This window comes from Platalea leucorodia (genome assembly GCF_965183815.1).
Source record: "Platalea leucorodia genome assembly, chromosome: 13".
Taxonomy (NCBI): domain Eukaryota; kingdom Metazoa; phylum Chordata; class Aves; order Pelecaniformes; family Threskiornithidae; genus Platalea; species Platalea leucorodia.
In genome coordinates, this window is record NC_138835.1 from 9,211,117 (window position 1) to 9,231,641 (window position 20,525).

The window sequence follows — 20,525 nt, forward strand, 5'->3', positions numbered from 1 at the left end:
AATCCAAAGTGTCTTTTCATTATCAACACTTTGAAGAAACCAGTTAATTGCCTACAGCAAAAATAAACACGTGAAGTTGAGGAGTTTCCTTTTGAAGCTTTGTGTTTTAGTGTATTTGTTTTTCTAACCAGCGATGCAATTTAAGGTCTTTGTATTTACAAGATAGCCGCAGGCTGTAGGGCATGACATTTTACAAGGCAATTGTTCTTTCTGAAATATACAAAAATGGTTTGTAAATGAAAAGATGACATTACATGATTCCTCTTTAGTTTCCTCTCACCCAGATAAGAGTACTTCTCAGATGATCTCAGATAAACGTGACCTGCTGTAGGTCAATGTATCTGCCTTCTCCCACAAGAAACAGCTGCCACCTTTCATTAGTACTAGGTGATTACATGGGAATAAAAAGCAAAAGCTTTCAGTGTCATACAGGAAGGAATGCTGGGGCTGAACGTACTCTTACTCCAGAAGAAAAAGCGAATCCGTGTTACATGCCAATCCACAGCTCTGCCGAGTGCATCGTAACTTCCCCACTGCCAGCAGCAGGCCCCAGCCGAGGAGCTGCAGATTGAAATCTTGTAAAAAGAATGGAGCAGCAACCGGTGACTTCAGCGGTCTTACAACACAGATTCTGTAAGAACGCTATTAGGACTACACTTTCAGCACAATCGAAGTGGCCAGCATGAATTCGACCAGCGAATCAGAGTTAAATGTGGTAGCAATTAACTATTAGAAAGATGTAAATTATGGACAGCTATTGGTTATGTTCCTAGATTTTAAAAGAACTTTCTAAAAGTTCTATTAAAAGTAATACCTGACATCAAAAATATTAGTATCTAATTTGCAAGTAATTTTTTTTTAACTTCTGGCACCTAAATGTTAAAAAATCTCTTTATAAACTTTTCTCTGCATGAAGAAAAATCTTTTCTCCTAAAGAGTTCAACGTCTGTCTCCCTGTTGCTACCAAGTCACAGACACAATTATATCCAGGCAAAAGGAGAAGCCCAGTATCTTTTGGAGAAATCGGTTACTTTGGGGTAAAGGGGATCTCAAGAGCGGGAGGGGTGGGTGGTTTTTTTTTTTTCCCAAGTGTTAAACTGTCTTGCTGCATTTTGTTCAAATGCGCTGGACCATGTGCACTTTTTTCCCCAGTCACTATAAAGATGATCTCTGATGTCTTAGAGGGCACTGCAATTTCACAGACCACCAGCCAAGAAACACTGCACTGCCGGCACACACCCTGACCGAACCCAGCTGGCCATTTTATCAAACATTACAGTACCCACTGCTCCTCTCTCTCAAGTTTTTTAATTCTGCTTCAAACACTGAGCTAGTAAGTCAGAGACACGCATAAATCAAGTGACACCAATAAAGTTCATGCTAACACTGTAATGACTCAACCTTTTTTAAAACATACAGTGATAAGCAAGTCTTTAATCTCCAGTGATAGAACGACTCGGTTTCAGGAACAACTCACCTAATTACCTGGGACATGATTTAAGCCATTTCACATGCAATAGTTTGCTGCAGGAAACAACAAATAAATCATCTTTTCATGTCTATATTCTGACCAGCACCTGGATTTCAATGAAAATCACAAGCATTCAAACTGATGCAAGTGCCATAACTTCACAAGACCTCTCCTTTTGATTCATATCCATGAACCAAGAGGTCTGCCAGACTCTCCACTGCTAGCATAACGCAGAGGTTTAGTTGCAGCATTAAAGGAATACAAGCTTAATCCCACACATGAAGCTAAAGATTCTAAAGAGAAAAACTTTCAAATCTATTTTAATAAATCCCGAGTTAAAAGATGCTTATAATTATAGAAGCTTTAAACAAATGCATACACTTATTTTCATCCCCTTGTTTCATCCCTTTTGTTACTCCACTTTTCTTTAGAGAGCTAGAAGAGGAGAGCCCGCTGCTGCTTTTGTTAACCGAAGCTTCTGCAGAAACTTCAGCTTGCTGTTACACAGTTCATTCATGACATTTGCACTGAACGCACTTGCAGGATTTTTTTATTTTTATGTTTTAAATACTGAAGACGGGCATCAAATGTTTCTACAGTACTATGTGGGACAATAACGTTCACAACCTAGTTTTGTTACCACAGGAACCAGTCTGAGCTCTGGGCACAGATCCTTCTATGGGCTTGTTCTGATACAACAGGGCTGGAAGTTCAGGCCTTGTTTTCCAAAGAAGTCTCATTTGTTGTGTGGAGATCCTCTGACTTAGAGGACTTTGATTTATTTAATTTTTTTAATAATTTATCTTTTTTTTTTAAGATTTTATGCCTGAAGTTCCATTTTACAAAACAAGGACAAAAAAGAAACGTCCTTGACTTTTCAAAAAAACCCTGCTCTAACCAGGTAAGAAAATCTGCAATGCATTTCAGTAATATTAAGAATGTACTAGCAGTGACTCCGCAGATTTAAGATCTACATTTAATTTTGTGCTAGTGTTTCTAATAGCCCTTTTCTGTGCAATTATCCATTTTGGCTGCAAAAGCATTTCAAAATAGCATGTGGAAAACACCTCAGGTTAATCCTCTGAAACAAACAATGCTTTGAAAACCCTAGAAAGATAATTTCCATTATGATTTTTTTCTGGGAATATTCTATGTACTATTCAATTGCCCTGCTCAATTTTATTCTATTTCCCCAGTCTTTTTTCAAAAGAACTGTACAACAATACATTTTTACAAGTGTATCTCAGCTCTTGCTAAGGTTGAACTGCATCCTACAACCTAGAGAATGATTTTGTTTATTAACTTGCAGTGCCACCTAGCAAACGTCCTTAACATTTTTTTTCCTGATGGAGTTTTACAAAGGATAGCTTAGAGCTTTCATATTTAAAAAAGACAAACTTGTACTTGCAGTATTTTAAGCATCTAGTGCATACTTTTGTTTTGAACGGTTAGATTTCTATTAGAACTTATGCTTACAAATAGGATGTTTATCCTATAATAAAGATGTTCACATAGCTAAAATTCTGGTATACAAACTTTGAGATCTAGTTTTGGACATATCCCTTATACATTTGTCTACAAATAGTTCCATGAATTGTTGGGGGATTTTTTTAAAGTCATAAACTTTGATAGTAGGTCAGTGCTGAATTTATTGGAGTTTTGAGATAAGAGAGACTCCCACCACCAAAATAAGGAGGATTTTAGCTTATCAAGGCGCATTGGTACCTTGTATGCAGACACCTTTCAGACTTGTGTGGAAGCTAGACCAGCTTGATTTGCCTTGCCTTAAAATAATAACTATGTCCCAGGACAAAACAAGTCTGGATATTTAATTCTGTGCCTGAACCGTGATGCTAACCCATAGAGCTACACGTGGGAGACATTAAAATGCAGCGATTCAGAACAAATGCTGCAGCCACTTTCTGTTACCCTAAACCTCTAACAGGAACCTGTTTCCTAGTTAGTTCCTGTGCCAAATTCTAGTATGTCATTTAAAAGAGAATAGAACCAAAAACGCAAAAGCAACCTCATGACATCAAGAGCGAGGGACGAAAAGAAACGTGCGCTCTGCTGACTGACCTTACCCTTTGATAACACATCTTAGACCAACTACACTATAAGCTCTTTGAATAAAGCAGCTTGTCTTCATTCACAATGTCAACATGTACCAATATTTAGACAGTACTTTGGCAGCAATACAAAATGATACAGTTTTATTGCTTCTCTTATAATCTCTAAGTAGAATTCTGCTATTCTACTTCCTGGTGAACAGAGAAACCACTACATGTTTTATAGAGTTCAAGAAATAAAGCAAGTCAAAACAAAAGATAACTTTCCAATAATAAGAACGGTTTTGGCTTAGTTACGATCCTATGACCCTTGATTTTTCAGCCTGTCTCCAAAGATTCCAGCACCGTGCGAGGACTGTATTTACAGGAAGACTTGTGTATCACTTCAGCAAGCCAAAGGGGAAAAAAGAAATTAAACTTAAAAAAAAAAAAAAGCCCCAGCATGTAAAGAATGAAATTTTGACAAGCACTACAGACCACATCTTTATCTAAGATGCATGGCAGATGTTTTCATATTAGCTGAGAATTTAATTGCTATCCTAAGTCAAGGAAGAGAGCACTTTTTTCTTCCAAAGAAAACTACATTTTGTGTACTTCCCTGAGATCAGAACTGAGCCACTAGTACTTTCCAGAATAACCATCTCTATATTGCATGGCCCAATTAGTTTTGCATAGAACTCTCTTTATGCAAAAATAACAGATGCATTTCAGACGCTGTACTCCTATAAGAACTTTGGACTTTAGTCCCTGCAGATTGGCAAGAATAGTCTTTCCAAAAAGCCATTTTAATAGAAAAGATCCTTGAAAGCTTGCCTCTCGTCAGCCTGACTTGATGCATTTACTTTTTTTGCCAGTTCTGATATTCTATGGTTTTGGTCCGTTTTCATTCATCCTTATCACTGTTTATCCACAGGGTTCTCCAGAATCTTGAGGTGTTAATTGTTTTCTATATAGCACAAAGACTCACAGTCTGGCTTCCTGCTTGAAAATGTGCTATAAGAAACACAGTTATGTAATTCGCTACAAAAAGGCCTCCACCAAAGGCCACAGGCTTTAATGTCACCTTCTTTTTCTTTCACAGTTTGCTGTGAAATCTGCTGCTAAAATGTCGTAACAAGGGAAAAGACTTAATACATTATTTCTATCCACTGGAAGTAGCACTCTTTAGAAATCAAAAAGCCTTTCCCCTCTCCCCAAGTCCATAGATCCACCATGCTTTGAATGACTGAACAGGAATCACTTTTTCAGGCCAGGTGGATATGTGACATACCATCCGTTTTTTAGCATTGGAAGGTTGGATATTAGAGAATTACTGCTACTGTTCCCTTTTATGTTTCAGTCTCTTCTTGACATCACAGTAAAGAAAGAAAAATGAAAACACAGGTCAGGCATTTCAAACAAGTCCCTCTGGTTTCCAATTCTCAAAAGCTGAAACCCCCCAGAAGCCAGATGGTCCGACTGAACCAAGCCTCCGCAACCTGTCTTAACCGGTCTTGACTTATGACTGTCTCACTACACACCACAAAGCACTAATGCTTACTTTAAGACACGACCTTCAATGTTTTCATTGTCCTCTAAATGGCAAGACATGTAACTTTGTATTTATAAATTCACCTAACTGTTTCCTTCACAAGAGACTAAGATTATCATCGCTAGAACCCATGGCATGTTATAATAAAGTAGGCGGTATGGATGTTCTCACATTTATTTTACTAAAATATGCCTTTTCGACTACTAATTATAACGATACTATTTTTTTTCCCCTTGTATAATGCAAAGATTAGTCATGACAGGTGTTTTTTTTCCTCTTCAGAAAGAAAAGGAAATCCATACCTTAATTAATATAATAAGAAGATAATTACTATGCTTAAGTGATGAGGACTCAGGCAGCTCTCTGCTGACAAGCTATTTATTTCTCTTTCTTTTCATTCAGTTCGTCTACGAGAACTTTTTAGATATGCATAGCTCTTCATGCCAGTTAACAAAAATAACACAGTACAACTGGGGATAAGCAACTACCACAACAAACAGGGAGAAAGCTTATGAAATATTACTTTGTATTTGCAGAAGGGAGGCCGCACACCTATTTTTTTTCTCTCTCACCTCCTCTTCACCTCTCAATCTCTAAAATCTTCTAAGCCCTCACAAAAGCATTTTTGGCATGTTTTATAAACTTTCTGGGCTCAAACTTATGTCTTATTAACAGTTAACTTTGGTTTCTCTATACAAGTTAGGGAATACACTTTTTTGCCCGCCAACAAATGAGGATGGACGAACCTGGAAGTTCTTAACAGAACACTCTTGCTGTAGGTGCTGTTATTTGCAGTGAGCAGTTCTTTCATAAATACACAATGCTTCTACGGAGAACTAAAAGATGTTGACAAAACAGTCTTGTCAGCATTGTCTTGGCAATTCCCTATAATAGGGAACAGGCTTAATAGTGCTACTGACCAGCTAGAGATTAACAGTTAGTTATTTTTTTTTAATTACTGCACGCACTGTTTCAATTTGTTAGGCAGTTCGGAGAACGAGTAAAAATTTTCAACACTTGACCCTGTTCTTTGTCATTCTCCAGGCTGTAACTACTAACTAGGAGTCATTCTCAATTATCACATGCACAATTAAGTAGTTATTCCAAGTTTTCACTATTAAACAATAACCAAGAAACACATTTCTCTCAATTTCCATGGACAGCTTCACATTTTTATAAAAATAATCAGACATCTACAAAAATACATAATTCTTGTAAAAAAAATTACCATTAAAAAAAGCAACACAGTATTTTTTTCTCCTGTTTTAGCTGCATGATATAGTCATTACAGAGAAGATGAAACCCTACGGAATTTACTATGAAAATTTGTAATTTTTTTTTCACCATTTAAATTTCTAATACTGAGGAAACGTTGGGTCAATTTTACTGGCCCAAGCCATGAGACCCCCTTTAATATCCTTAGCTAACACAGAACCAAATTCTTTGACAGGTAACTCCTGCAGAATTCTTACAGCCTTCTGGGAGTCATTTCCTAATTTGCAAACAACATATACAGGAAAAGACGTTTGGCCATTAGTTCTCTGCTTTTCTTCACAAATTCTTTTTTCTAAATATTCCAGGTATTCTTCATCTTTTTCTTCTAATTTACTCAAAGGAACGTGGACAGCATGTGCCAGGCGACAGATATCCACTTCTACCTGTGGACGAACATCTAACAATACATGAGGAACTTGCTCATCCAACAGTTTTTTGTATTCCTCTACAGATACCCTGTCTTTACTGGACAGCAGATGTAAAGTCCTACACTTGTCTGTTGCAGAAGAACCACAAAATGCCTCATAATCCTGAAGGCAGGTGACAGATGGATTGTCACCACAAACAGCACAGTCTGGTTTCTTTGGTCTTAACTTGATGTTGCGAAATCTCCCTTCACGGGCATCAAACATCAGCATGAACTGATTGAAGGAAGAACCCATTCCCGAGGCAATCTTCAGCACTTCCAAGGCCTGGATGCACCCGATGATGCCTGGCACGACACCCAGCACTCCCCCATCCGCACAGTTAGTCACTGTCTCTGGTGGAGGGGGCTTGGGGAAGAGACACCTGTAGCAGGGCCCCCCCTGGTAGTTGTACACGACTAGCTGCCCCTCCAGCCGGAGGGCACTGCCGGACACGAGGGGCTTCCCAGCCAGGACACAGGCGTCATTCACCAAGTACCTGGTGGGGACGTTGTCGGAGCAGTCGGCGACGAGGTCGTACTGCCGCACCAGCTGGAGGGCAGTGCGGGGGCTCAGGGCGCCGCAGTAGGGCACGTACTGCACGGTGGAGTTCAGCAGCCGCAGGGCTGCCGCGGCAGACGCGGCCTTGGGGAGCCCCCGGCGCGCCTCCCCGTGCAGCACCTGCCGGTGCAGGTTGCTCGTCTCCACCACGTCGTGATCCACCAGACCCAGGCGGCCGACGCCGGCCGCGGCCAGGTACTGGGCCAGGGGGCAGCCCAGGCCGCCGCAGCCCACCACGAGCACGGAGGAGCGGGCCAGCAGCAGCTGCCCCCGCACGCCCAGCTCGGGCAGCACCAGCTGCCGGCTGTACCGCAGGATGTCGGCGCTGCTCAGCGAGGCCTGGGCGGGCAGAGGGGGGAGCTCGCCGGGAAAGGCGGAGGCACCCTCCTCTGCGGCCGCGGCATCCCCCGCGGCACCCCCCGCCAGGACGGCGGCCAGCCGCTCCCGTAAGCCGCGCAGCTCCTGCTCCCGCCGACCGATCTCAGCGCTTAGCCGCGCCGCCTCCGCGCCGCCCGCCATGGCTGAGGGCACAGACGGAGCGACGGAGACAGCGCGCCACTTCCGCTTCCGGCCGGCTGCCCCCGGCGGTTCCGGCCGCGCCGCGTGCCCTGATTGGCTGCGGCGCGCCCCCGCTGGTTCCGGCTGCGTCAGCGCGCCGACATGGCGGCCGGCGGCGCCGACAAGTTCTCGGTGCTGCTGCCCACCTACAACGAGCGGGAGAACCTGCCCCTCGTCGTCTGGCTCCTGGCCCGCACCTTCCGGGAGAGGTACCGGCCGCGGCGGCCGGGGGCGCCGGGCCCCGGCCGGGGGCGGTGCGGGGGTGAGGGCCCCGGCCTCCCTCAGCGGGCCGGGGCTGAGCTCCGTCCCTCGCCCGGGCCGGCCGGGGCCGCCGCTCGGCGGAAGGGACGGAGCCGGCGGCCCCTTGGCGCGGGGAGGCGGCTTTCGGAGCTGCAGGGGAGAGGTGGTGTAGGAGCACGGGCCCGGGGTGCCCCCTCGGGCGGAGCTGGCAGCCGCTAAGGGACGGGCTCGGGCGGTTCAGCGCTCGGTGTGAGGCTTCGGTAGGTAAGCGCAGAGCAGCTGCCTGCAGAGCTAGGAAACAGACATCCGTAAAATTTAGAAAATGACGCCACAACTTAGGAAGACAGTGACATGATTCATGCTGTGAAATACATAACACTTCTCACTAGTGAGGGAGGGGGCACAGCCAGGCGTACCTACCCCGTAGCGAAGAGCGCAGCTCTTCCCCGAGGTTAATTAGGGAAGGGAAATTACTCTACTCAGAGGTCCGGCGTGGGTCTGATCTCTTCTGCAGCAGCTGCTAGGGAAGTGTTGGCTGCTGAAAGCGCAAAGGCAGTTTGAGCTTTTCATCTTTCCCAGTCGCGAGGCCAGAACCGAGCGCTGCGGTCGCGCTGGGGTAACGATGAGGCTGACATGCTGCAGTGTCCTGTGAAGCAATTGCAGCGTGAGACCTCAAACAGTGACACGGAGTCACGTTTTCTCACTACAAGCATAGTCTTACAGCTGTAAGAATAACCACAGCGTGTATTTCTAACTGCCAGAAAATCACATCTATTCTTCGGTTTCGTGCCTTTCAAAATTATATAGGTAGTGAAACTGGGTTTTCCATTTGTTCATTTAAAAATAATTCTCATTTCAGTGGAAACAATTTTGAAATTATCATCATAGATGATGGAAGCCCGGATGGGACACAGGAAATTGCTGAACAATTGGAAAAGATATATGGATCAGATAAAATAGTGAGTTGTATATTCTGTATTTTTTTCATTTTTATTTTATTGGAAAGTACTTGAAGCCCTTAGAGAACTGGAGTGGAGTCCCTGGATTCTGCACTTTCTTTAAATCCTTAAACAAGTTATCGAAGTGTTTGTCCACCACTTTAGGCAAATGTAAAATTACGATAGTCCTGCAGCTGCTTAGCAGCATTACGAACTCATATGCAGAGTCATGAATTAAAGTTTGCAAAATGTTTTCAATACTTTGTGCATTGCTGTGTGCTATTGAGTAACAAATAGGGGTTGTTTGTGTACTTTGTGCATGCCTGAGGGAAAGATGAGGTTTGGATAAACTTCCATTTCATTTGACTGCAGGAATATGGAAATTGGAAAGATGAAAGCTAGTCTGGTTTTGTGATTTATTTTTAGTCCATCTAGTTGCATTCCTCAATAACAGGACTTTTTTTTTTCTATTTAATGTATAACAGGACTTTTTTCTATTTAACTGTAAAACCATCAATTATATACAACAAGATAGCATCACTCCTGTAGTCTTTATGAGCCATTAAAGTAACTTTTTTTTTTTTTTTTTCAATAAAAGCTTTATCATAGAACAGTGTAACAACCCAACGTTCAGTTTGACAGTTTTGTGCTGTAAGCAGTGTCAGGCACTTTCCTAATCTATTACTGTGTAAACGTAAGGTTTTAAAGAGTATTTGTGAATTAAGTACCATTTATAGAGATTACTTTAAGAACAATGTATATGGGAAGTTTTAGAGTCTTTTTTTTTTTTTTTCCTTTTTTTTCTTTTTTGATACTAGTAATAGGAAAGTGTCAAGTATTTAGCCAGCCTTTCCTCACTGCTCAAGAGTTTAATTTTGAAGTTTAATCTGAGGACCAACCCCTGCAGCAGTGTTGAGCCAAGCACACTGGAGTGGAATTACGTGGAGGCACTGCCTTCAGCTCACACTGATGTTACTGCAGAAGTGTAAATCAGCTGTGGTTTTTTTCATTAGGTGAATTTTCATTGTTTCCTGATAATTTTATTTTTTCTTACCTGAAGTTCAGTTCTTTGTTTCCTGAGCAAAATCATTGTTCTGATTTGTGCTCAGGAGTCACCATCCAAATAACTCCGTGGGGCTTCTCACTTACTACATTATGCTTACTGAACGTGGTATGTAGTTACCTTAACGAGAGGCCAACATGTTCAAGCAAGTAGATGAGGAATCAAAGTGATTTTTTTTTTTTGTTAATGTTCAAATTTAACTATTTATTAAAGAAAAAACAAAACAGAACCAAAATAACAAATCAGCAGAAGCACTAATGATTACTCTTTCATATCCATGTCCTTGTCTGCGTTACGTTAGTTATGACCTCTCATAATGCATGAAAATTAGCCAAGACTTAGAAGTGAGATTTAATATTTGTTTCTGAAGTATATTTAGATGACTGCTTAAATATCTACCCTCTCCTCCCCAGATGCTGACTAGTATCAAAGGCACTTCAGGAAGAGCTGAAAGTTAAATTACTGTCATGATGACCTAAAAGTTAGATTCATCTTTGGTTAGTGGTGGTGCCCCATTCTCCCCCTGCGCTTCATATGGCCCTGCAGGAGCTGAGGATACTGGGCACAGGTTTAAAGCTTGGTCACTCGTATCCTGCAAGATTACTAATACTGTTGTATGGTCATTATTCACGGGTTGTATCCGTATGCACATGAAAAACTTGAAATTTATATTCAGTACTAAAAGTGTGCTAAATCGCTTTGGGAAACTTGCTAAAATATTTGCTGTTAGTGCTTGTAATTCCTTAAAAGCGATGGTGCTGGGGAGGCTGCTGTTTAGATTTATAACTGTATTTCAGATAGCGGAATTTGAAGAAATCCTTTAGTTACTAAGATGGTGCTTTTAATTTTGTTTTTTACCGCAGAACTGCTAAGTAAAGCTTAAAAGGGGGTTGTTTTTAAATATGACCTGATGAAATACCTGTTTAATATAATGGTTTGTTTCTCCTGTATTTTGACAGATAAATTTATTTTTATATGTTATCTAGATTTCTAAAAATGAAAAGTACATTTAAAAATATTCTTATATCTTGAAAATAGCGAATTTTAAGGTGTCACTAAAATTAATTTAAAATTGTACTTCCAGTAATGTATGTATATTTTAATATATCCTGCAGCTTCTAAGACCCAGAGCAAGAAAGTTGGGCCTTGGTAAGTCCTTATTAACTCTGGTTAGTACTAAAAAAAACCCAAAAAACAAAAAACAAACAAACAAAAAAAACAAACTAAAAAAACCCCTGCTGTATTCTTTGATTGATTCTAGTGTATAAAGTTCCAGAAAAATCACAGTAAAGCCCAAAAGCAGAAATATATGTTTTCATCAAGTGTTTTGTAAGTGAACAAGCTTAAAAACCACACCAATAAAAATCACAGAGTATTATGTATAACAAGTTCCCTACAACCTCAAAGCTGAAAACTGTGGTCACTACAATTCTGTACAACTGTACTTTCCTATTAACATCATGCTGCTTCTCTCCCGTACTGCATTCCCTGATTACAGAATGAGGGGTCTAAATTGAGGAAAACATGTAATTTTTTTACAAGAGTAGCTGCTGTATTTGTGTGGAAGCTACTGATCCAGAGGGGACAGTGGTACTTTCTGTGCAATCTCCCCGTGTGCAGGACGCGTCAAAAATTTGACCATAGTTCGTGCAATCTCCAGAGAAGGCTGGGATGTTTTTCTGCCACGTATTTGGACAGAGCTCTTCACAGTTAACCCATTTCAGTGTGAATTATGACTATAGTTAAATAAAAAAATACATATCTGACGGATGTACAGCACTCAAACTACTATCGTATTGTCTCACCTATTAACTGAGATGTGAAGCAAAGGTTTTGAAGTACATAGCAAAAGTTACTCGTGTTGCAGAAATCTCACTAATTTGGGAGCCAATCTTGTACCACTGAGATTGATCATTAAAATTTGCATGGAATGATGCAGGACTGCAATTTTATAGCTCTGATACCATATTTCACAGAATATGTAAATCAAGTTTGTCATTATTTGCTTTAGAAAAAAGCAGATATCCTAGGAAGTCACAAATGGCATTAAAACTTGTAGTATGGAAACTATCCTAAAATAAAGTGGAGACATTTCCATCTGTTAAGATTCATGTTGTATCCTTATCCCTCCTCTCTTATAACAGGAATGGAGAAAGTGATAAAATGCAATACCTTGTTTGATTTCTTGGAACTCAGTATCTGCCTTTCTTGCTAAATGTCTTGGCAAGCCCCACTTCCATGTGCTGGTAAAACATTTGAGGTGTCTCGTGTACTGAGTACTGCAGCTGACTAATTTCTCCAGTCCACTGAACAAAAGTAAAATTCTAATTTTGATATTGAATTGGCTATTTAAATTCATCTTTCTAGACTTTTTTCTACATCTCTCATTTATCTAAAACTCCAAAAAGCTTACATGTCTTTATTGCTTTTTCTGCCTTTTCCTTTGTCCTAATTTGACCAGTATTATGGTTTAAAACTGACTGAATTTAAATTTTTCTTGTACCATATCTACTACTCATGCACAATACACAAATCCCTGACACTCCTACTGTGTAACTTTGCAAACAACATGGAAAAGAAAGGAAAGACAGGTTGTTCATTAACGAGGAGTTTAGTTTACTGTGAGAGCGCCTGCTAAGGGTATCAGTTGAGAGTGTTTCGTTTTCAGTTTTAGCTCTTCCTTATGACGTTAACAGAAAGACTCAAGAGTAATTTGGATCAGTGGAGAGTATATGCCAGATTTTAATCTCTGTTGTGGTGCCATACTGTCCTTGGAAGCAGCGCTATCTTTGAATGCCATGACTCAGATCAGAAGTTTGCATTATTGAGGAAAACTGTAATAGCAAAACTTGTTACAGCTCTTATCAAGATAGCTACACCAGTTCACACAGGCTGAATAAAACGCAACAAAATCTAAAGTAAGAAAAAAAAAGGCTGTCTTCAGATTAGGTATCAGAATATAATTCATGGTGTCAAGGAGAACAACCCAAAATCTATATACCACTAATAGTAAATTCTGAGTCTAGAAATCAGGGTTTTTTAACTGTCGGTGATTATTTTGTTGTCTGTGTCCTATTTCTAGTATTCTGTGGCTCATAAGTGCCTGTGGCACTTCTGAAAATGATATTTTGAATAGTGACCTACTTATTAAGTTATGTTTCTCTGTGCATTTTTAGTGCAGTAGGGTTTGCCAAAGTTTATATTTATACAATCTGAAAGTATAGGGAAAAGGAAAAATAACTTTAATGTTTGACGACTGATACATCATTTAAAAATAAATATTAGGAGTTTTTAGTTGATCCTTTTCTAGTATAACTTAGAGATTTTAGAAACTAAGTAAAGACTGTGGCTAGAAGATTGCATATGTTAAAATAGCGAGGGAAATGATTTCTGTACTGTTTTCATCAGGCACTGCTTATATTCATGGAATGAAGCACGCCACTGGGAATTTTATTGTTATTATGGATGCTGACCTCTCTCATCATGTAAGTCTGTATTTTATGTACTGTGGTTTTAATCTGTTATAATTAAATTAAATTTTATTTTATTTTATTTTATTTTTACCCCCACCCCTTTCTCTTTTCTGATCTGTTTTCCTTCCATTTCAGCCAAAATTTATTCCAGAGTTTATCAGGTAGGTGCTGATTGTAGAATGAGAGAATGCTTTCTGAACATTTATTGTTTTGTAGTAATATTTGATAGCTTTATATTCTTGTATTAGCTGTCTAGCTGTAGTAAGAAAATTGGCAAGGCAAGAATTGAAAGCTTTGAAAAGTGTATATATAAATGTCATCTTCCAATTCTAATGATTTCATCATGTGTGCATGTAGGGATATTGAATAGGGGACCATGTCCTCAGTTATTGCTGCAATGCTTCTCTCCCTTTTGCCTACCTCTTACCTTCCTCTCCCTGTAACACTTGAGTTTGTGAGAAATGGCCAAGAGGCATTACATTGGAGGCTGAGGGTCGCAGTCTGTGTAATTTTCAACTTTCTTGCTTAGTACTACTGGAGGCCTAAAATTTTAGATAAGGTCCTGCAGCAGTCAGGCATGGTATGGACATAGTGGATAGTTCCAGGCTTTTTTTTTTTTTTCTTACTATGACTTTGTGTAATTTAAATATTTAAATCTGTATTTAAAATCATTCTGTCCTCTGTACTAGAGAGAGGCTTTAAAAATGCATAAGTTGGTCTTTATGAATTATTAATGAAGTAGTCTGTGAAATTCTGTGACATAGTTGGTAAAAGATTCCCTGAAATAGCTCTTTATAATAGAACAATTAACAGGTTTTTAAATGCGTAATGCTTATAGCCATCATACTATGGCTTTCCTCTCTACTTATTTGTTCAAAGGTTTGTAAAATTCAGATTTTGTACTAAAAGAGTGATTGTTCTTATTTTGAAATCTGTACTACCTTCATATAAATATTCCTCCTGTTTTTTCTGATAAAACCAATTGCTTACAGAAAGCAGAAAGAAGGCAATTTTGATATTGTATCTGGAACAAGATATAAAGGAAATGGAGGAGTATATGGCTGGGATTTGAAAAGAAAATTAATCAGGTTAGTATTTTTCTAGATATTTACACATAAATTTGTTATTTAGAAATAATAATTCCAAGTACTCAGTTTGTGTGAGCTGAACTGAGTCTTTAGTCAATAGTACTGGGTACTGCAAAATTATATTAAATAATAGAAACATGCATGATTTGCAAATTCTTTGGTTAAAACCCACCAAGAAAGAATGTAACGATAAGACCAGGCTTGAGAAATGGGTTGGAACAGTGGACAAATCTGCACGGCATCAGGTTGGGGCAGTCTTTCTGCTTCATCATCCAAAGAATGAGCTGGGACTATAACACTTTTGTCAGGTTTAAAAGACACATTTAGTTAGCTGCAATAGCTGTAATGGTCCTTTCCCTAAGCAGTAAATCACTTGCCAGACCCCTCTGCTGACACTCTGGTTTGTCATAAGTTAAGAACTATCTGGCACGATCGATGTCAATAAATCATTACTTAGACCTTACTGGAAAACAGTTACAGTGAACACTAGGGAGAGGTTTCACCCATAAAGCAAAGAGGAAAACTCTGTCAAGGTCATACAAGCAGATGGAGGCTGGCATCTCAGCTTTACAGGGACTTACAGATTTTGAGGAGGTAATCGACAAGTTTCTGCATAGTCTTTCTCTCTTACACCTGATTTAAGAGTATAGGCATAAGTTAATGCTGATTTATATGTTACTGTAAAGAATTAGGAGCAGAAATTGTGTTACCAGTCTGATCGGGAGATCACAGGGACTGTATTTGGATTTTTCCTCTTTTTTTTTTTTTTTTTAATGGCTGGAATAAGTGCTCATCTTTTTGTGAATCTAAATAATATATACACCCCCAAAAAAGGAAGAGAGCTAAATGGACATTACAGAGGAATCCTTTTACATCATACTGGACAAGGTGAAGGACTTGCACATCTTATCAGTGTGTAGTATAGCCCTCAGCAAAGTAGTCATGACTGCCTTTTCAGTCTCACTATGTTTTTCATCAGTGGAGCTCATCATAGTATGAAAGCAGTGTAAACCAAAACTGAACCTTGATTTTCTAAATCCAAATCTCACATTTGTCCAGGAAGCATTTTTATTCTCCGCTTACAGTGAACGTTAGGCAGAAGAAAACCGTTGTTTTGACTGTTGTCAAATTTGTTTCTTTTGTATTGTATTCGTGTGTTGTAGTGACAGTTCTACCATAAAGAACCAGATTGTAAACCTCATTTCTAAAAATCATTGTTTTCTCCTTCATAGAGAAGTTCAATAATCTACTAATCACCTACATTTGAAAAACAAAACGCTGGGTTTTGATTTCAAGATTTTATGATTTATTAGTCAAATCTAGCAGTGAAAACATATTAGAAATATAGTTTTTCATATTAATCAATAAAAGGTTTCTTTTTTTTTTTAGTAGGATGATATTTACTTATTTTCTAGAAATTCTGCTTGATCTTTCGAAATTGTGTACTGAGCAATTTTGACATTGATGTTTTCTTTCACAGTCGTGGTGCCAATTTCATAACTCAGGTTTTGCTGAGACCAGGTGCATCAGACTTAACAGGGAGTTTCAGGTATGGGTCTGGTTTGCAATTCATAAAGTTTTATTTGACATGAAACTGCTGAACAAGGAACTGGAGTAAGAACAGACCTTTACTGAGGACTATGAATTCTGTTTGGAAAAGGTGTAAGAAATAGTAGACTAGATTGCAAGAACTGTTGCACCTATGACTTTGTTAAAGATTTTAAAAAATAGTAATGATATGAGTGAGTGATTACAGTTAAGATTCCGACACACTGTCTTGATTTCCGAAGTTCAGAAATTGTGCTTTAGGTTTCATTTCCTTTTAATCATTTACAGGTTATACAGAAAAGAAGTCTTACAGAAACTAATGGAAAAATGTGTTTCTAAAGGATACGTCTTCCAGATGGAGATGATTGTTCGGGCTAGACAGTTAGGATATACTATTGGAGAGGTATAGTAAAAGTTTTGATAAGTATATTGTGCTTTCATTTAAATGTAGATATAGATTACTGGGAGCCTAGGAAATTCTGTGCGCTTCCAAGAGGCAAGATTTTCAAATCAATATAAAGAAATTACGTATGTAGAACTCTATTTTTCCAACTTTTCCAGGTGAATACCGGATCTGAAATTCCAGTTACTTATTCCCCTGGCTGATATGCTTCTCAGCTCCTTCCCTCTTCCTGTTGCCATTTCTTTCGCTGCATACCACTTTACAAGATTCTTCAAAGCAGAGAAAGAAGTCAAAATACACCATGAAGCTGCTCTGAGCCTTTTCTTTCCTCTTTCATATTGTACAGACATCTCTCGTTAGGTCTTTTCAAATTTGTTTTCTCCAGCAACCTGATTGTATTTCGGATTTATTCCGTTCTCTGTCATTTATTACCTCGTTAGTTTCCAACTTTCCAGCTATCACAACTTTCCACTTCTTAAGTCTTTGAATGTGCTGTCTACAATCCTTGAAAAAGACCTCCAAACAATTGTTAGATCCTATATTTCCAGCAGTCAAATTGCTGCCTTTTGTATTTCATTGAATTGCTCTTGCTGGTGTCTTTAAAGATGATTCACTGGAATTCTCTCTGCAGCAAATCTCAGAACCAGTTCTTCATCATCATTTTCATGACCGTGAATTGTCAGAGAATACTGTTGCTGGTACTTCCCTCTCTAAACCTTACGTGTTGCGTTTCTCTGTCAACATTAGGTAGACTATTTCCATACAGTAAAACAAACTGTTTTCTTCCGTGTTTCTTGCTTATGGAGCAACATCACTATCCTGCCTGTAGCTGGGGTTTGACCCTAACTTTTTGCATTTTCACATCCATCTGCATTCATGTGTTGCTTTCTAATATTGCTGAATTAAATCCTCACCTGTCTGTATATCCAGATACTGAAGCCTAGGGTGAGATGAGGTTTTGTTTACTACACATTTTTAAAACAGTAAAATACACTTCTCTGGCTTTAAAAAAAAATGCAATCTTGAGTTGCTCATCCCCCTTCAGGCTGCTGCTGCAAAGACCTTTTTTCTGTCTATTATTTGATCCCACCACTCATTTATTTACATTCCTCTGCTGGCTGTATAGCATCAAAGATAAGACATTTGTCTTCCGGTTCAAAGCCTGACGGACAGTCTTCACTAGGCCTAATGTCTCCCAGTCAGTGCTGAGACATGGGCTCTGTTTTGTGATGGGTTTGTTAGGCCATCCTCCACAATTCATCTGTTCCATTCTCAAGTAAGCATCGTCTTCCCTCCTCCTTTGGTTTCTCACCTGTGGGAAGAGTTCTCTCTAACATCCGAAAAGTTGCTTCATTATTCTGCTTCAGCCTTGTCTTTCAGATTTACATTGTGATACTGTAACAAACTTGACAGTGGTTGGATTGCTGACACAGACCTATAAATAAGACTATTGTACTTCTGCTGTTCTGTGTATCATCTCTATATTGTAACTTCCTGGGGCAGGAAAATTTTCCATTAAGTTTCAAGTACATTGATACAGTATTTCCTGATCAATACCTAAGATCTTTATAATATATTTTATAATTATCCAAATAGTAATACCAAAATTCCAGAAGAGGTGACACTTGGATGTCTTAATTCCTGGTTTGCGGGTGCTGCAAGCACCTGCATTCTACAGGCAGAATAGGAGTTTTTATGCAGTTGTAAAATGTAGATACAGTTGTGAGGATAAAATATTTCTTCAGCAAAGTTGAAAGTGAAGATTGAGACCTGCCAGTCTAAAAGGAACAAACGGATGATGAGATGAACTGACACAAGCTATACCTGCATAGTCTTGTATGCACCTCTGTCTCATTTTGCTGTACTTTACCGTATGTGAAATGTGCCACAGTGCGTGGAATGCACCCTTTTGAAAATGCTTCCTTTAAGACTAATGATAGAACTTCTTATGCCAGAAAGGCAAAGTCCAGCAACAACACAGGTGGCTAAGCCTTATACTGAAGGGACACACTGCATACCTTTTATTAGGTGAGATATTAACCATTCTTTCATCACTGGTCAGAAAATGTCGCTTCTGGCATCCTGCACTGACTACATATTCAGTGCTTTGTGTCCATGCCCCGTAGACCAGCTAGCTGTAGTTGCCAGGATGCTGACTGGGATCATCAAAGGGACCCTCCTAAGAAAGCCAGAGTCGTTGTCCAGTCTATCTGCGTGCCGTTTTAGGTATCTTCCTTACCATCTTCTCACCCTGGGTTCTCTTCTACCGTGGACTGATCTGCTAGAATTGTGAGAAATCCTCGGTCCTGGCACAGATGCAAGGGTGTGGTGACTTTTGTGTTCCACTTGCCAGATGATTTCTGGTTGAAACTGCCAGCAGAACGCTAAGCCAATTTTTTAATGACTTTTGCAAATGTAGTCCTTTTATTTTAGCCCCTGAAGTATTTCAGTTTTGCACACAAACATATATGGAAATTCTTGAATATTCTAATACAGCGTTGGCAGAATGTCCTGTCATATGTCATTTGTACATGGTCAAATTACTGAAAAGTAGTATGTTCCTGCCATTTTATGAGTAGTGAGTTGATCTGGACAGTATGACTGCTTAAGTAAGGAAAACAAAATTAGTGTTTTAAATGCCCTTTAAACCTTTAAATAATCTATAAAATGGTCAAAGACAAAGACAGGTATCGCTTGTAAACTATGCACTAACTGCCATATTCAGATGTCATCCTCTAGCCAGTGGTGCGGCTGAACAGAATGCTGTCTCATGGTGGCGGGAGATTTTTGCCTTCCTGAGGCATTGAGTCAAAGGTATTGAATTTAGCTAACAAGGAAAGTGGTGAAGGTTCATTTTAAGCCCCAGGCTTTTAGTGCACTTAAGCTATTAAGTTTGTTCTGACTGAGTAATGTCTTTGGGTCATCTTTAAAGGTGATAAACCAGCTAATTTCGTGCTCCCCAGCTATAGGGCATCATTAAAGCCACTGGTAAGAACTGACACAAAGGAAGCCAATCTGGTGCTTGCCTTCTTTCCATGCCTAAACATGCTGTGGTTCAAAGGCCATTCTTTTGTTTAAAGAATATCTTATTATTTAGGTTTTGAACCTTAAAAATAGTTTTGCTTGTTTCAACAGGTTCCTATTTCATTTGTGGACCGTGTCTATGGAGAATCTAAACTGGGAGGCAATGAAATAGTCTCCTTCTTAAAGGGACTCTTGACCTTGTTTGCTACAACATGATAGTTTATTCCTCAATTAACTTTTCTAGAAAAACATTTTCTGACATCTGTGTGGTTTTTAATATATAATAGCAGACGCTTGATAATTTGTGTGGTGACCAGAAGACCTGCTATAAACTAACAATTAAACGAACCACCAATAATAAACTAAATATATTGTATCCCAAAATGCTCCTTTCAAAATAAATGAACTGTATGTTAAACTAAAAACTAATAAAGACTAATGCTCTATTCTATTTTTGTAAAAATAATAAAGTCTTAATAAAGAACACAAAGCTAAATGATCTCTTGCATTTAGAAATGAATCATTATTCAGCAGAAGCTAAAGATGATTTTGAAATGAAGACAAGCAAGGACATTAAAAAAAAAAAAAGACAGAATTTATCTTTGTTCTGTGGTTTGCAGATAGTATTTTAAATATATACCAGTTGGTTCCCTTTCTTTCCTCAGCACGCATATACATGTATCTTAAAGCAGATACAGAGAATAGTTTCTACAGAACTGATAGCAGCTTGTGTAGTTTAAGAGGAAATACAGATGATTACAGTGATTTGTTCTTTGTAAAACTGTTCCTAGACTGGAAAGAAGGAATATTCTTTGGATAAGAAAGAGAATTGTATGTATGGAATAATTTTGTATTCTGTGTGTTTGTCCAGAAGCAGAT

At 39.2% G+C, this 20,525-nt stretch overlaps 2 protein-coding genes across 3 annotated transcripts; one reads left to right on the forward strand and one right to left on the reverse strand.

The window, feature by feature from the left end:
• Positions 1 to 5,357: 5,357 nt before the first annotated feature.
• Positions 5,358 to 7,846, reverse strand: MOCS3 (molybdenum cofactor synthesis 3). Its single transcript, XM_082325535.1, has one exon. It carries the CDS (start codon positions 7,828 to 7,830, stop codon positions 6,427 to 6,429), a length of 1,404 nt encoding a protein of 467 aa, XP_082181661.1. The 5' UTR covers positions 7,831 to 7,846; the 3' UTR covers positions 5,358 to 6,426.
• Positions 7,847 to 7,941: 95 nt separating this feature from the next.
• On the forward strand, positions 7,942 to 20,151 carry DPM1 (dolichyl-phosphate mannosyltransferase subunit 1, catalytic). Of its 2 annotated transcripts, none has more exons than XM_082326042.1 (9): positions 7,942 to 8,078; positions 8,969 to 9,068; positions 11,226 to 11,259; positions 13,519 to 13,595; positions 13,719 to 13,744; positions 14,576 to 14,671; positions 16,152 to 16,220; positions 16,508 to 16,622; positions 19,758 to 20,151. In XM_082326042.1, the coding sequence occupies exons 1-9, from the start codon at positions 7,972 to 7,974 to the stop codon at positions 19,860 to 19,862; spliced, it is 729 nt and encodes a 242-aa protein (XP_082182168.1). In that variant the 5' UTR covers positions 7,942 to 7,971; the 3' UTR covers positions 19,863 to 20,151. The 2 variants fall into 2 exon arrangements, with proteins under 2 accessions (XP_082182168.1, XP_082182169.1); XM_082326043.1 differs by lacking the exon at positions 19,758 to 20,151 and adding an exon at positions 16,781 to 19,743.
• Positions 20,152 to 20,525: the final 374 nt, after the last annotated feature.

Excerpts from the sequence above, each read along its gene's own strand:
- MOCS3 (XM_082325535.1), bottom strand. The coding sequence starts at position 7,830 with ATGGCGGGCGGCGCGGAGGCGGCGCGGCTAAGCGCTGAGATCGGTCGG.
- DPM1 (XM_082326042.1), top strand. The coding sequence starts at position 7,972 with ATGGCGGCCGGCGGCGCCGACAAGTTCTCGGTGCTGCTGCCCACCTAC. Across the intron at positions 8,079-8,968 it reads GCCCGCACCTTCCGGGAGAG|TGGAAACAATTTTGAAATTA; the intron begins GTACCGGCCGCG and ends TTCTCATTTCAG. Across the intron at positions 13,596-13,718 it reads ATGCTGACCTCTCTCATCAT|CCAAAATTTATTCCAGAGTT; the intron begins GTAAGTCTGTAT and ends CTTCCATTTCAG.